Source organism: Cydia splendana, chromosome 5 (genome assembly GCF_910591565.1).
Source record: "Cydia splendana chromosome 5, ilCydSple1.2, whole genome shotgun sequence".
Classification (NCBI taxonomy): domain Eukaryota; kingdom Metazoa; phylum Arthropoda; class Insecta; order Lepidoptera; family Tortricidae; genus Cydia; species Cydia splendana.
In genome coordinates this window covers 6282859-6298148 of record NC_085964.1, presented here as the reverse complement: position 1 = coordinate 6298148, position 15290 = coordinate 6282859, and the positions used below count along the sequence as shown (strand labels likewise).

Genomic DNA, 15290 nt, shown 5'->3' with positions numbered 1-15290 from the left:
GTCCATAGCGGCAACATACTTGCCATCATACTTTAAACAAAAACGCATCTCTACAATAAGTACCTCTCTAGAAAAAGAATTACGGTTCGAAATCAAATGACTAGAAAGGAATGTAAAATGGTTTAAGGGTTAATGTATAATGCAGACTTGGAAACAACTTACTTAGGTACCTGATTTTTTAACAAAAATGAGTAGTATTATGATTGAATAGTCAGTCCAGTGACCTCGTATTAACATCAATAAATACTACGTGCTGCATTGTAGCTAAACTGGTGTTAACCGATTTTGAAACATTTGTTTGCATTTAGTGGTTTCAATCTCATTATGTTAATACTGTTAGTTTCAGTCACACTGATAAAATATAATTACAAGAAAAACTTAAAAACAACTAGAACACGATTCTTATATTTAAAATACAGGGTGTTTATTTAGTGACCTGCAATAATTTACGGGGTGAATATATATGTCATACTGAGAAACTTTTACTACAGAACCATCTCCGAAATCGCGTAAAAAAATAGAACTACCTTAAGGCAATCGATTAAAACTGTAGATTTCCCCTTATATCACCCGGATATAAAAACCATTCAAATGATCCCCCGTTCATCAAAATTGGCTGAGTAGATTTGACTCTATGCTGAGATACGTAAGTATAATGAAAGATACAAACATACATACAGTCGCCATCAGATTTATCGGAGTAGCAAAGTCTTGATAACAGAGGCTCAGTTCAGATATTTGTGAACACCTCGGCCGCTCCAATATATCTGATAGCGACTGTACAATTGTAGATAAGACTGCTAAAATCATAACTTTTTCTTATGGCTTTGCCGTCGTCCGTGAAAATTAGTAAAATTACAGTTTAATAACAAAACTACATGACTACTAAAACTTCGGAGGCTTGGACAAAGCAATTATCAAAGTTTAACGAGTGATTCATTATATTTATATACGAGATAGGTGCAACGGTCACTGTGTCGAGTGTCCCGCTATAAATCTATATTTGCTAATCCTAATTAATGTGACAACCACAATGAAGACGTGTTTACACACTGTCTGTACAAAGTACTTTGTAGGTACAAAGGGATCAAATACACAGTTAAGTAGGTAGTTGTTAGTATTATCACAGAATAAATAATAGTACTAGGTACAGAAGACTCACTCTCCAACAAAACGCGTCTGTTACGATCAGGACAGATATGGCCGCTAGGTGGCGACAGCGCCACGCGCGGCTTATGGCTTTCCCCAAAATTGGTGTGGAACGGATGTACTTTTAGCTACCTGTAAATCGACGAAATCGCGGAGTGAGCCACGCCTGGTATTAGGTATAAGTAAATAGGTGTACTTTATCTACCTCGAGGGTGACACATAGTAGAACCGAATAGCAAATCAGCGTTTTCAATTCGGTTGATGATGAAATTATAGGCATTCTGTTGACGTGTGAACTGTGTTAAAAAAACCCGGCCAAGTGCGAGTCAGACTCGCGTTCCAAGGGTTCCATACATTACACAATTTTTAACAATTTTGTTTTATATGTGAAATGAAACGTCAGTGAAATGTCTTTAAAACCCGTAGGGGTCGGATCAAAAACTAAGTAATTCCGACTCACGCTTGACTGCACATTTCTAATAGGTTTTCCTGTCATTATAGGTAAAGAACTATTTTGTGTATTTTTTACAAAATTTTATACCCAGTAGTTTCAGACATAAAGGGGGGGAATGGTATTTTTTCATCTATTTTCTTTCTAAATAATTTATTTTAATATTGCAAAAAAAAATTGAGTCACTCAAAATGAACTCTTTCATTTGATATGTAACACTATGTAGTTGGAACAAAATATTTTTAATTTTTTCATTTACTCCCCAAAAGTAGCCCCCATGTTTAAAATTTATTTCTTTACGTTACATGTCCGTCTTTGGGTCACAAATTTACATACGTGTACCAAATTTCATTTTAATTGGGCCAGTAGTTTTGGAGAAAATGGGCTGTGACAGACGGACAGACGGACAGACAGACAGACAGACAGACAGACGTACGAGTGATCCTATAAGGGTTCCGTTTTTTCCTTTTGAGGTACGGAATCCTAAAAACCGGCCAAGCGCGAGTCAGACGCACGACCCAAGGGCTATCATACCATCATAGTTTTTATAATGTACATATTTTTATATTTGATTTTTCAGGTAAGTATATTTACTTGTTAAAGAAATTTTAAAGTTTTTTTTTTCATATGGTGCTGTAGCGGCAATAGAAAAAAAATAGATATTTTCAACTATTACGATTCTTGAGTGAGAGGCCGCAAGCAGGTATAGATGAATGGACAGCGATGGCTTAACACATTCACTGCCAGTGACCCGCTAGGCGGGTTCTCTGTTCGTGTTTTTTCGAGTTTTCGCTATAAAGTAGAAACTTGTATTATCGGCTACGCTCGTAGCGCGTAGCTGGAGCAGGCAGTGAATGTGGTAATAATAGTATTCCGTGGATCACTTTTCGGATACAGAATCCTAAGTCATTAACAGAATTTCAAGAAAGTCTCCGTTGTTTGAAGTGAACGTGTATTAACTGGACCTATACCTACTTACCTATGTGATAAAACTGATAAAAGTAGGGACGAAAGAGTTAAAATAGAACTACGTCATACCAAAACTACAACAGAACAGAAGTTCCTACCTGGGAGAATTAAAAGCTCAAAAGCACACACGATTGCTAATTTTGATACCATAGGTACCTATTTTTGGCTAAATTACGAAACTACACTATACAACTAACTAAATATTAACCAAGTCTACATTTCACATGCGTTTACCTTGCTTTTCTTTATACATAGGCTATAAAATAAGACATTTAGGTACTTACGTCCCAAATAGATGGATTCATTTAGCTTATAGTGATCCCATTTAACTTCAGTTCATGTTCTTTCTTATGATTAACTTCTTTCCTTAAATTGTAAAGTGATTGATTATGATTAGAATAAAAAGCATAGTACTGAATGTAGATTATGTATTCGAAGTGGATGGCTCGTCGTTTTCCGTAACATTGGCACTGGCGGAGGCGTCATCTGAGTTAGCTTCATCGTCGCTGCTCGCTTGCTGCGACAAAAAACTCAGTTTTAATACTTTTAATATACTTAGACACGAGGATTATAGATTAATTATAAATTAATTACATTTTTAAACTAGGCGGATAACTTTATTTCTCGATAGCAATGACGCACTTTTCATTAAGCCCTATTATTAAGCTTACTTACTTAGCCCTCAAAGACAAGTCTAGAATTTTTACCCTTTTTCTAATGCTAAAAAACGAAGTAGTCTCAGTTTTTATTGCTTTGGCAACTTGTTGTATAGTTTCTGTCCTGTTATATTGGGATACTTTTTTAGCATATTTTGTCTTAAGTCGTCAAGATATCCTGCAGTCATCATTACCTATATGTCGTTACCGTTGTTTATATTTCTAGTTTATAAATGTTGTCTCCAACTATCATTAGACGTGTAGTCGTGATGGGTGCCGGGCCGGGCGGTAGTTTACCACCCCGTGTGTGAACTAAACAGGGACAGGTTACAGGTACTTACTTCAAGCTTCAAATCGGCGCTATGCGTAGCGAGCAGGGTTTTCTTAACGTAGCTAAAGATGTGGTCGCGGCAGGCGTGGTCGGTGCCGGGCGGCAGCCACCCGCGCCGCGCATGGCACAGCAACGTCGCCGGCGGCACAGCTAGCAAGGCTTCCACTTCAGGTAACTTCACGTCGCAGTACTGTGAAACGAAATATTACAAATGACAAGCGCATTATTATTCGTTTATCACGGTAATGTCGGCATCAATAAAGGTTAGTAGAATGCAGAAAATGGTCAATAATAGGGTATTTGACTACTAGTCAAATCAGTTTCTTTTTTCGAACTGTCAAAACGATTTTGCTACTATTGAATTTATATGAAAACACTAGCATGCGACGTCACAATCAAATTACCTACTCTTTATAGTTTTATACGGGTTTTAAAATAGAAATTGTGTTTCAAAATAACTGCTGTCTATGTTTCTCTATTCATGTTCTGGTGCTTTATTTCATACATGGAGTAAAATAATTCATTTTAAATACAGTCAAATACCCTATTGAGGACACTGAATATGAAAGATTTTTTGTCGATACCAATGTTCATACCTGGTAGAATATCTGGCGCTGCGCGGGCACCATGCCCGGGCGGAAGTAGACGGAGCCCTCGGGCAGGTCCTCGGCGGCGCTCTCCTCGTTGCGCGTGTTGGGCCGCACGCGGTCGTTCTTCTTGTAGTGCACGACTTGGCCGCGAGTGTTCACCATGGAGTGCACGCCCGCTGTCAAAATAGACTATTTATTTATGCATTTCAACTATGATACAATCGGCCCTCCATAGAACGTTGTCACAATTATTTTACATATTAAATTAATGTAATGCCAATAGGGTATTTGACTACTAGTCAAATCAGTTTCTTTTTTCGAACTGTCTAAACGATTTTGGTACTATCTATAGCATGGTATAATAAACCATGATCTATAGTTCGTTTTTTTAGCATTAGAAATAAGGTAAACGATCTTGATGTGTCTTTCAATACAAAAACACATTTTAAAAATAAGTTACGGCAAATATGTAACAATTATGAATGTAATACGATGGTTTATATTCGTCTGCTTTCATAAGTAATAGTTATTGATTTTTAAAATGCGTTTTTCAATTAAAAGACATGTCAAGGTCGCTTACCTTCTTTCAAGTTCTTTCTAATGCTAAAAAAACGAACTATAATATATATCTTATCTTATACCTTTAAACGAGCAACTCTTGTTTATTTATATATGTTACTGTAAAAGCCCGAAGTACGGCGAAACCTAGGTTTTACCGATGCCGATCGGTAAAAGCCCGAAATGTTAAATCTTACTAGTTTACTTCGGGCTTTTGCCAACACCGATATGGTAAATCCTAGGTCTTACTACGGCGACCGGTAAAGTTTGAATCATGCACTGATTCTCAACCCCTCCCGCTCAAACCCCCGTACACCGCACCGCATGCGCCGTTAAGTGGGTTAGGTTAGGTTTGAACTGCGATCCTCACAGAACCGAACAAAAGTGGGTTAGGTTAGGTTAGAACTGCGACCCTTACAGAAACGAAATGCTACTAGAAAAGTGGGTGGTTTTTACCTCCTTTTCTACATAGTGCACCATCTACCATAATCTTCCATCGGGAACCGAAGAAGTCGTTTTCTTTTTCTTAAAAATTATCATCTAATAATCTCAAGAATCAGTGCATGATTCAAACTTTACCGGTCGCCCTGGTAAGACCTAAGATTTACCATATCGGTGTTGGTAAAAGCCCGAAGTAAACTAGTAAGATTTAACATTTCGGGCTTTTACCGATCGGCATCGGTAAAAACTAGGATTTACCGGTAAAACCTAGGTTTTGCCGTACTTCGGGCTTTTACAGTAACATATATATATTTCGGGAATCTCGAACGGGAATCTAACGATTTGCTTTCGGGGGTGCTAAATCGATCTAGCTAAGTCTTATCTCTGGGACAACGCGCATTTTTGAGTTTTTCTAATGTTTTCCGAGCAAAGCTCGGTCTACCAGACATTGGAATTTATATGAAACACTAGCATGTGACGTCCTAATCAAATTACCTACTCTTTATAGTTTTATACGGGTTTTAAAATAGAAATTGTGTCTAAAAATAACTGCCGTCTACGTTTCTCTGTTAATCTTCTGGTGCTTTATTTCATGCATGGTGTAAAATAATTTATTTTAAACACTGTCAAATACCCTATGACGTAGTAAATGTGAAAAGGTTTCATAGTGGGTCAAGAATCAAATTGTTCGATAGTACATATAAATAAATAAATAAAAATAAAAAGCTTTTATTTCAGCCAGTACCCATATACAAATTGCATTAAAACTAATTTAAAACTAGTGGCTCTGTGAGCTGGAGACCTCGCGAGCAGAGCTTTAAATAACATGGTGCTAAGAGCTTTAAATATAGTAAATTTAAAAAAACAATACGAAATTTATGTGTAAAAAAATACAAAAAGTTATAATATCCCAGCATACAATTACTGGGGATCGAACCCAGACCCTCTGTGCAAACAGAAAAAGCGAACATTTACAAACTGAGCCAATAGTTCTTCAATGGGTTGACGAAATTTAGCTACTACTTCTCAAATTAAAATTAGTTAAAATTAAATATCTCAATACCTCCGAAACCAGCGAAATAATTTTTTTCTGAATTTTTGGCCATTTAATCTATAAACATATCTCAAAAAGAAAACACTCGCATGGTACCGATACCACTATTTGTTTAGACGCGAGCTATCACGACTCCGCCATTTATAAAAAATTCAAAAAACCGGACGGACAAAAACAAATTATTTAGACATAGAATCCAGTCACAAAATTTCACGAGATTCGGTTAAGAATTGCGACCTGTAGAGGAGAACATCCGGACATACAAAAGCAAAATGCTCCAGTCGAAACGTAGACCTTCGCTACGCTCCGGTCAACTAAAACTACTGACTTGCTACTGACACTGTAGAGGGGTGCCACTCATGTTAAAATAAATCAAGATCGCACATTTTAAGTGCAAGTCATTTTCTATTCTGGTCCATGTGAACAGAAATCCAGCGCTTAAACACCGGACTCCTTATATCGTCAGAAACAGCCACAAGTATTTTGTTGTCGGAAAGGCGCAGTCTCCTCCAGAACGAGGCAACGCGGGATCTCGTTACCGCGAAAAAGTCAGGGACCCCCGCGTCCGCGAACATGCCCGACGCGCTGCAGCACCGCGGCAGCCGCATAAGAGCCCGGAACGCGTCATTGTACTGAACTCTTATTCTGCTCATTGCCTTCTGCGAGGAGGCAATGAGCAGAATAAGAGGTATATCCACAGTAAGGTATATAGGATATCCACAACTGGGAGGTGTACACGCCTAAGCAGTATGCCTTGAAGAGTGTGGTTTTTACATCCTTGCTGCATTTAGAAAACCGCCGAGCGAGCATGTTGCCTCTGACGGCGAGGGCCCTCCGCTCGCGGTCAATATCAACATCGTCATGCAGCCGTTCCGTCAATAAGTGCCCCAAATACTTGAACCGCCTAACAACATTTATTTCCGACCCATTTAAATACACCGGAGGTACGCTGTCCGGCCCAGAACCCGACGCGAACACCATCATCTCGGTCTTGGAAACATTATATTTCAGTCCATATAACAAAGAAGCCACAGGCTATTCTGAATGTGATGAGTAAGAGCAAACACAAAGCGTCATAAATGATATCATTTATTACGAGCATCATAGCACAAAGTACATAAGCGAGTTCTAGAACCAAAGTCCTAAAACACGTACATTGTATATTTTTTTATCTTTACCCATCCTTTATTGCACCTACCCTCTAATCAAATTAAAACTGTCGTGAGCCATAATGACATTAAATTCATATCAAACCGTAAAATTAATTTAATATTAGTAGGTATGGCTCTCTCACGTTTTCTTTTAACCATGCGCGAGTAGCACGACTTGTTTCGGAGAGCCTCAGTGCACGATACCTGCGCGCTGCGAAACATGTCGCGCGGGTGACTAAAAACTCTTAAAATCAGTTTGATTTACCCACTTTCTCTTTGATTCCATAAAATACATGCTGTTGCTGAATGATGAATGAAACAACCCTAAATGAATTATCCTCCAGAACTGCATTAAAAGACCTTATTGCATGGTAATAAGGTTTCTAATGGTTAGGTTGTAATTAAGTAGTTTTGTAGTTTATTATAATTATTTATAAAAAAAAAAATAGTTGTTGCCGTTTAAACATCAGTCCATTCAAGTTCATTTATCTTTTCTTCCAATAAGTAATAAACGTTGTAAAATCAAAACTTTTAAAATTCTACCTTGATGCCTCAGCCTAAAATCCAAGGTCTGATACATTCTAGCTTCAGGAATCTTCCTAGGATCATAACCATATTTGACCCATTGCATCCTCCAAGGCCCATCCTTCATGTAGATGGCAACACATGGCAGAATCACCTTCAGAGAGCTTGATTTCATTTTCGTGTGGTATCTCAGCAAGTTCTGAGACCAAACTGGTCTTTCTTCAAACAACTGGACAATAATTAGTAATTACCAACAGAGATGGGCAAGATGTGACTACAAATAACAATTAAGAATAAAAATGCAAACATCATTTGCAATGACACTGTATTTTTTTTTGCAGACATAGCTAAAATAATGCTGCAATAAATTGCTGAATCATATAAATAAGTAAAATATAGGTAGGTATATTTATTCTGTTGAAGATTGTAATCATAAAAATTTCAAGCAAATTACTTAATGAACTTAATCAATAAAATAAATAATGAATCAAGTTTAGCAAAGAGAAAATTTTGCCTTCGTTTTGACAAAAAGTTAAAATTTTACCGATTTTTCTAGATTAGATCATTTTCCCTAAATTACATATTATTTTTGTATTAACAAAACTAGTTTTTGTACCTTGTGTATTGTTTCTATCTCCTGTTTCAATGGAGGATAAACAGACAACCTCAACTGTTGTTGCTTCACATAAGCCTCATTTGGTTCAGTAGGCAGACTATCAGTCAAATTGAATGTATAATGTGCCATGCCAATCCCTCTCTCAGTTCTCCTCTTGTTGTGAAAGTCGTCTTTGTCTGAGTCCTTGTCCTGGGCTTGCTCTTTTTTGTTTGGATACCTCTTGTCGGAGTAGGAGTAGTTTATTGGCTTGTCAGACCTTGTGAAGTTGGAGGGGACAACAAACAGAGAAGACTCCTCCCTGTGTTAAGAAATAAAAATTGTGAGAATTTTCCTAGTTCTTAACAGTAAGCCTAATAATTTAATACATCTGTGAATTTAATGGGCAAGATAGAGTCAGAGAACATAATATATGTATATGGTGCCGTGCATTCTGTACAGTTTTTGAGGGTTCTGTACCTCAAAAGGAAAAAAACAGAACCCTTATAGGATCACTTGTGCGTCTGTCTGTCTGTCTGTCTGCCCCTTGTATTGTACTGTATTGTAGTATGGGCGATTTTCCGCAACTCGACGTCCTGCGCCTATATTCCGTCCGCCCCTTTATCTCCAAAACTACTGGGTCCAAAATTTTGAAATTAATACACAAAATTGTTCTTTACTTATAGATGACAGGAAAACCTATTAGACTGTGCAGTCAAGCGTGAGTTGGACTTAATCACTTAGTTTTTGATCCAACCCCTAGAAGTTAAAAATTGGGTAATGTACCTCCACTCTGCACTAGCGCCACCTTTTTGTTGTTGCTCTTTCTGTTTTTTTATAATTTTACATTTTTGATGAATAAATGTTGTGGCATTGGGTAATGTAACATTGTTTGTGGACCCAAATCATAACGAATTGGTATCCAAGAGATGGCAAAAGAAGTCAAGGATGACAAAAAATGCGCTGGGAGGATGAGCTGAAGCTCACTGCGGGACCAAAATGGAGAAGAGTTGCCCAAGACCGGAAACAATGGAAGCTATTGGAGGAGGCCTTTGCCAACAGGCACACTGAGTTGAGAGACTTCTTATAGAAATAGAAGCCAGCAACCAATATTAACTAAATTCTCTCACCCAGTCTAAGGGGCTATATCAATAAATAATAAATAAATAAAAATGTAACATTATTGCACGTGAATCACATGATCAAATGTCCTTTAACATACTAAACAATGATAACAAATTTACGTAATACTTACGTCATGAAATTGAAATCATCTGTTCCTGAGGGCAATATTTCATCTATAATGCACTGGGCACTCTCTCCCTCTGTTTGTACAGGAAGATATTGGAAATCGCACATTGCTGTAATACCAAGTAAGCTAATAAAGCCATTGTAACTTTAAAAAAAAAACAATAAAATTTATAACAACTTATGTATTATTGTATGAATGACTATTATTCTCAAAAAAAACATTTTTATGTTGGATCAATATTACTGAAAGTAAATGGAACCACCAATAACAACTACAATCCGATGTAGTCAATCAACAAGAATGACATAAATTTAAAACTTACAATCAAATTTATAGATCCTTTTGACCTGTCCCACAACTGAGGTTCCCACAACCTCCCTCTTAACTTCATCCCCGTTTTTAGTTTTCTTCACTTTAACCTTCAAAAGCACACCGGCAGTTCTCTTGTTGTCACCAAACACTTTCTTTATGAACGGATTTTGCGGCTGAAAGTTCAGACCCAGCCGCTTTTTGTTTGGTTGAGCTAATATCTGTTTCGAACGAAATTGTATTAAACCAATTATAATTTATCTAGTAAAAAATAAAAGTTAACAATAATAAAAATTTACCTCGGAAATATTTCGGATACCACCTAAGCATTCCATAGCTTTATCTTCATTTTTTACAATTCCCGGAAATTGAATACAAACCAATTCTCGGTTTAGATCTTCGTTCTCCATTATCGTTTGATAATTTTCTTTTTACTGAGAAAATAGGAAATGCTTAGTGCTTTATTTTAACTGTAAACTGTAGCTCATTTTAAGGTTATGTTGACATTACACTTTAAGTTTGACAGTTGACAAAACAAAATGATATCGTTCAGTGTATCGTTCAGAAACTCAAAAATTAATTCATGGAATTGACGACTACCTTTCTCCAAAGAGTAGTATAATATACCTTTCTCGCTCTCGCTTAAAGCCGTAATAGACTACCGCACCGCACGACCTTGGTGTCGACCGGAAGCTTGTTTGGTGCGTGCAATCACCAACGACAACCGCCAACCAAGCTTTCGGTCAAAGTGGCATTGTCGGTGATTGTCGGTTTCCAACCATGTAGGTTTTGTACTAAGTTTCAGACATTGCCCCTAACCATAGAATAAATAATAGTAACTCCCTAACTTGTAAAAGTACAGGGATCAAGCTCGCTATTTGCCACTTTTACTTAAAAAGATGATTGGTCAAGGGTAAAACTAAAAGTTTATAATATACTGTGTACCTATAATGTGTAATTTAATTAATATCACAATTTTAATCAAACTTAGTGATATACTTATAATACTGTATAAAACTAATAACCTAGTATCAATAAGATAATGGAAGTCATCTATGTGCTACAGCTTCTACAGCCACTAGTAGTCTGTAAAAAAAGATTATGAGTTATTACACATTTGTAAAACACGAAAATAAATATTATTATAATAATTTAACAATATCATCTAATAGGTACCTACTTTTCTAATAACATATTCCTCTGCCGCTCAATCTCAAGTCTATCCTTCTCCATTTTGAGTCTTATGTTATTGCATCTCTTCTTTTCTAAAAGTTTTTGCTTTTCTATTCTAATCCTCTCTTCTTCCAAGTTTAAAAGTCTGTCATGTACCAGTCCTACAAAATAAAAAATTAAAAAAAGGTTTTATTTACAGATTTCAAATTATGTGAAATAAAATATAGTTTAACTGGTATTTTACTGTTAATTCTTGATACTATACTAACTGACTGGTCTTCCCCTTTTCCACAAAGGCTTCCCAGTGACTGGAGCAGAGGACACCTCATTGGAACTCATCGCTTGGTCCATGTCACCCCCAACTCCATCTTCTAAACTCATGTCAATGTCTGCTTGTGTGAAATGTTGTGGATCCGATGGCCATTTCTATGCAAAATATTAAATAAAAATGTAATTAATAACTAAATGTAAGATGTAGTAAATATTGTAAAAAATTTAAAGCTTCTTACATAATGTTCAATTATTTTGTTTTCAATATTATTAAAAATAAAATATTTTACCATACTGCTGGTAGACGGATCTGAACTGCATATCTCATTTGATATGTTACTCTGAGACGGAACCTGAAATAGTCAAATAGTATTAGTAAGATACAACTCTCTTCTTCGTTAAGGTAAATTTAATTGTATTTCTTATTACCATATGATTTGATGAGAGAGCTGATGTTTCAGGCACTCCTGGTAGTCCAAATGCTGAAGTATTTGTGCAAATAAGTCTAAGAATCTTCTCTTCCGAATCTGTTAACTGAGTACTTGCATTGCAACCGGGAGTAAAGCGATTTTTGCGTATCCTAAATGCTTTCTTTTTCACATTAGATTTCCAATCACGCCATGTCTGAAATGAAGCGAATTTTACTAACTCATGCTCACCAGAAACTGTTCTTGACGTAGATTATGCTTGCTTACCTGTTGCCATTTATCAGGAGTCTTTATAGCACCAGATCCGAAACCAGAGTTAGCATTTAGTTTTTCGGTAATTTTAATCCAAGCATTCGTTTGCCGAACTCTACCTTCCAAGCCTGTGAATTTACCTATCGCTAACTCTTTATCCTCCTCTAAGAAGTGCAGGAGCATGTTCAACTGCTCGGGGCTTGCCTTACGCCTTTCCATCGCATTAACTTAACAATAATATCAACAGAATGATTTCAACTCAGAATATAACAAAGTTTGTTAATGAAAAGTCTAATTATACAGCACATTATCGGTTAATTTTGTTAAATAAGTACAAGATAATTGGTCTTTAAGTTATTTTCACTATGAAATATTTCTTTAGCTTCTTTTATTTCATTTTTTAGTATGCCAACAAACCACAAACCAAACTTGATGCATTTGCATTTGCATTGCATTTTGACATTGACATTTCATCTTCAGAGCTAAAAAGCACTATCTGTAATATTAATAAAAAAAATATCGACTTTAAGATCAAGTAAATAAACCACAATTTACAATGGCAGTAAAAGTTATTGTTGTTGTTTTTGTATTTTGATTCGTAGCAACAATGCAGAATCCGTTTAAATACCTAATTTTAAAATCAGTCGTATAGATTTCTAAGTTAATTTATAAAGTTGCACGAAAAAGCTTAGACTGCTGATATACATATTTCAACATTGCTCTAGCGACTAAGTGTAATTAAGGTTTTTGTTATAGTTACTAACTAAATAATGAGAATATCACATATTCTATCAAAGGAAAAATAAAACGGTATTTGGCCAAGTGAGACTGTCAGTGGCCAAACAAACTTTTTGTTATGTTAAGAAGTTAAGTTAGTATTTATATTCTTTGGTTAGTATTCAAAGAAAAGACTTATTAAAAGGGGAATGAAGAGATGAACACTCTTTTTAAATTACAATTGCTACGAGGCAGTTCTCACAGAGAGAAAATAGTACGCAGACACCTCCGAGATGTATCCGATTGTGTAAATCTGCCCGACTCGTATTTACTCAAAAACTGTGGAGTTAACCGGATGGTATTCCATCGAATTCTACTTATACTAGAGCCTGTTGTTCCCAAGACACAAAGGTCGAATGGTATACCATTCCCTTTAAAGGTACATCATTATTTTAAGAAGCTACTGTAGGTATTGTTTACCCCTTGAACTATAAATAAAAATGGTCCTTCGAACCAGATATTAGCATATTAGCGTTATTTTTTTACCCGACCTATATACCTATTATGTATGATTGTTTCAGATTCTAGTTTTTTAAACATTTTGCTTACATTTCCATTTTACTTTCTAGGTACTGCTGACTTTGTCATTTCTGGCTAGTGGTTCCCATCAGAAGTCAGTGGGCAAAGATTTCAATGTCAATATTTCCCAAAAGTCAGTGAGTAGAGTTATCAAGATCATTGTAGAAGGACTCAACTTTGTGTTGGATAAATGGGTGGTATTTCCAAGTAGTTCCCTTCAGAGGGAACAAATAAAAGATGGGTAAGTTTAGAAGTAATGTCAATAGTGGGTACATACATACTGCATTGTATTTTTTTTACTTAGGTACCTGTTATGGTGATTTGCAGTTTTTACAGGAAGTATCACTATCCTGAAACTATTGGATGCCTAGATGGCACTTATGTTGAAATAGTGTGCCCTAGGGATGATGAAGAAGCATTCTATGACAAAAAATGCCAATACTCCATACATGCACAGATTGTAAGTATTATTTTAAAAGTTTAATACTGACAACATACTTTATTTATTGGATTTCTTATTTTCCAGATATATCTTGCCTTACTCAAACTTACTCCAATATCTTTTCTCATTTCAGTTCATCTAAAATGAATAAATTTATTAGTGATCACCATTATCAGTTTTACTATGGCCAGTTACCTCATTTATAATACGAATACTAAAATAATTATTAATATTCCAGATGTGTGATGCGGATATGGTGATAACAGCAGTGTGCTGCCGTTTTGGCGGGGCGTCGAGCAACGCCTACATCTGGAGCAAGATGAACATTCGGCCTTTTATCGAGCATGTCAGTAAGCAGGGCGAGACTGGCTGGATTATTGGTACCTACCTATCTGTAGTCAATTTAACCTATCACTCATTTTTAAATTCAGCGTTACTAGCTACTATTTAGGGTCACCTCACACTAGCGTCTTTTGAGCGTCGGCGTCTAGTCAGCGCGTGATTTAATACTCTTTGGTCAGCGCTATGGAAAATGGCGTTTCCGCTCAGTTGCGCCAACATTGCGTCGAGCAGCACCCATAAAGTTGTCTAGACGCTGACGCCGAGAGACGCTAATGTGGGGTGGTCTACATCACCTTACATTTTACAGCTACCCTCTCTTTCGCATAGTGGAAAGGCCAAGCAGTATACTACCGACGAGTAGAAATAAGGGGTTGTCGCTTTAAAAAAGTGTTGAGGGGATATAAAATCAACTTTTGTGATAAACACATCATTAGTATCATTCAACACATCACATTACAGAACAGAAGGATACCAATTATTTTAAAACTTTTTCAAAATAAATGCTTACGAACGAGCCGCCTGCAAGATCGGTACAAACAAGTACCTTACACAATCTTGTGAAGTCTATGTGGACCACAAATGTCAGTGTATAATTATTTCACTTTTCTTTTTCCAGCTGACAGCAAATATCCGCAAAGACCATGGCTTATGACACCGATCCCCCACGCGCCCCAAGGCACGCCAGAATCCCAGTACAACCACTTCCACGCTCGCACGAAATCCTGCATCAACTGCTGCATCGCGAAGCTAAAGGGCCGATGGCAGTGCCTTTATAAAAGACCTCTACATTACTCCCCACAAAGAGCTGCGAAGATTATCAATGCTTGTGCTGTGTTGCATAATCTTTGCACAAAAGCTGGGTTGGACACGGAGCCTTATGTAGAAACTGAGGCGCTTACGATGAATGAAGCTACTGAACTGCCTGAAGATAATATGAATGACTTGTATATTGGTATGGAAGTGAGACGGCAGTTGGCGGAAAGAATTTACTACAGTGTTTAAGATACATATGTTGAATCTTTGTAACATGATTGTAAAGTGAAAATTTTAACAGTATTA

At 36.6% G+C, this 15290-nt stretch overlaps 3 protein-coding genes across 3 annotated transcripts; 1 reads left to right on the top strand and 2 right to left on the bottom strand.

Annotated features, from left to right (window-relative positions):
* Nucleotides 1-2983: 2983 nt before the first annotated feature.
* On the bottom strand, nt 2984-10486 carry LOC134790527 (general transcription factor 3C polypeptide 5). The gene is made up of 8 exons (XM_063761350.1): nt 10328-10486; nt 10042-10249; nt 9723-9828; nt 8492-8789; nt 7894-8104; nt 4153-4322; nt 3567-3746; nt 2984-3086 (listed from the first exon to the last, which is right to left on the bottom strand). The coding sequence occupies exons 1-8, from the start codon at nt 10436-10438 to the stop codon at nt 2994-2996; spliced, it is 1377 nt and encodes a 458-aa protein (XP_063617420.1). The 5' UTR covers nt 10439-10486; the 3' UTR covers nt 2984-2993.
* A 489-nt stretch (nt 10487-10975) lies between these two features.
* LOC134791085 (myb/SANT-like DNA-binding domain-containing protein 4) lies at nt 10976-12585 on the bottom strand. The gene is made up of 6 exons (XM_063762113.1): nt 12167-12585; nt 11901-12095; nt 11762-11824; nt 11471-11627; nt 11209-11362; nt 10976-11114 (listed from the first exon to the last, which is right to left on the bottom strand). Exons 1-6 carry the CDS (start codon nt 12368-12370, stop codon nt 11078-11080), a joined length of 810 nt encoding a protein of 269 aa, XP_063618183.1. The 5' UTR covers nt 12371-12585; the 3' UTR covers nt 10976-11077.
* A 465-nt stretch (nt 12586-13050) lies between these two features.
* On the top strand, nt 13051-15248 carry LOC134790526 (putative nuclease HARBI1). Its single transcript, XM_063761349.1, has 5 exons — nt 13051-13307; nt 13498-13688; nt 13775-13907; nt 14128-14269; nt 14848-15248. The coding sequence occupies exons 1-5, from the start codon at nt 13086-13088 to the stop codon at nt 15231-15233; spliced, it is 1074 nt and encodes a 357-aa protein (XP_063617419.1). The 5' UTR covers nt 13051-13085; the 3' UTR covers nt 15234-15248.
* The last annotated feature ends 42 nt before the right edge of the window (nt 15249-15290 follow it).

What these genes read in the sequence shown, in the direction of transcription:
- LOC134791085 (XM_063762113.1), bottom strand. Translation starts at nt 12,370, where the DNA reads ATGGAAAGGCGTAAGGCAAGCCCCGAGCAGTTGAACATGCTCCTGCAC. An exon ending in CTCCTGATAAATGGCAACAG is followed by an intron (nt 12,096 to 12,166) that starts GTAAGCAAGCAT and finishes GCTTCATTTCAG; the next exon opens with ACATGGCGTGATTGGAAATC. An exon ending in GAAAAGGGGAAGACCAGTCA is followed by an intron (nt 11,363 to 11,470) that starts GTTAGTATAGTA and finishes TTTATTTTGTAG; the next exon opens with GACTGGTACATGACAGACTT.
- LOC134790526 (XM_063761349.1), top strand. Translation starts at nt 13,086, where the DNA reads ATGAACACTCTTTTTAAATTACAATTGCTACGAGGCAGTTCTCACAGA. An exon ending in GTATACCATTCCCTTTAAAG is followed by an intron (nt 13,308 to 13,497) that starts GTACATCATTAT and finishes TTTACTTTCTAG; the next exon opens with GTACTGCTGACTTTGTCATT. An exon ending in AGGGAACAAATAAAAGATGG is followed by an intron (nt 13,689 to 13,774) that starts GTAAGTTTAGAA and finishes GGTGATTTGCAG; the next exon opens with TTTTTACAGGAAGTATCACT.
- LOC134790527 (XM_063761350.1), bottom strand. Translation starts at nt 10,438, where the DNA reads ATGGAGAACGAAGATCTAAACCGAGAATTGGTTTGTATTCAATTTCCG. An exon ending in GATGATTTCAATTTCATGAC is followed by an intron (nt 8,790 to 9,722) that starts GTAAGTATTACG and finishes TTCTTAACACAG; the next exon opens with GGAGGAGTCTTCTCTGTTTG. An exon ending in GCGCCGATTTGAAGCTTGAA is followed by an intron (nt 3,087 to 3,566) that starts GTAAGTACCTGT and finishes TTTTTGTCGCAG; the next exon opens with CAAGCGAGCAGCGACGATGA.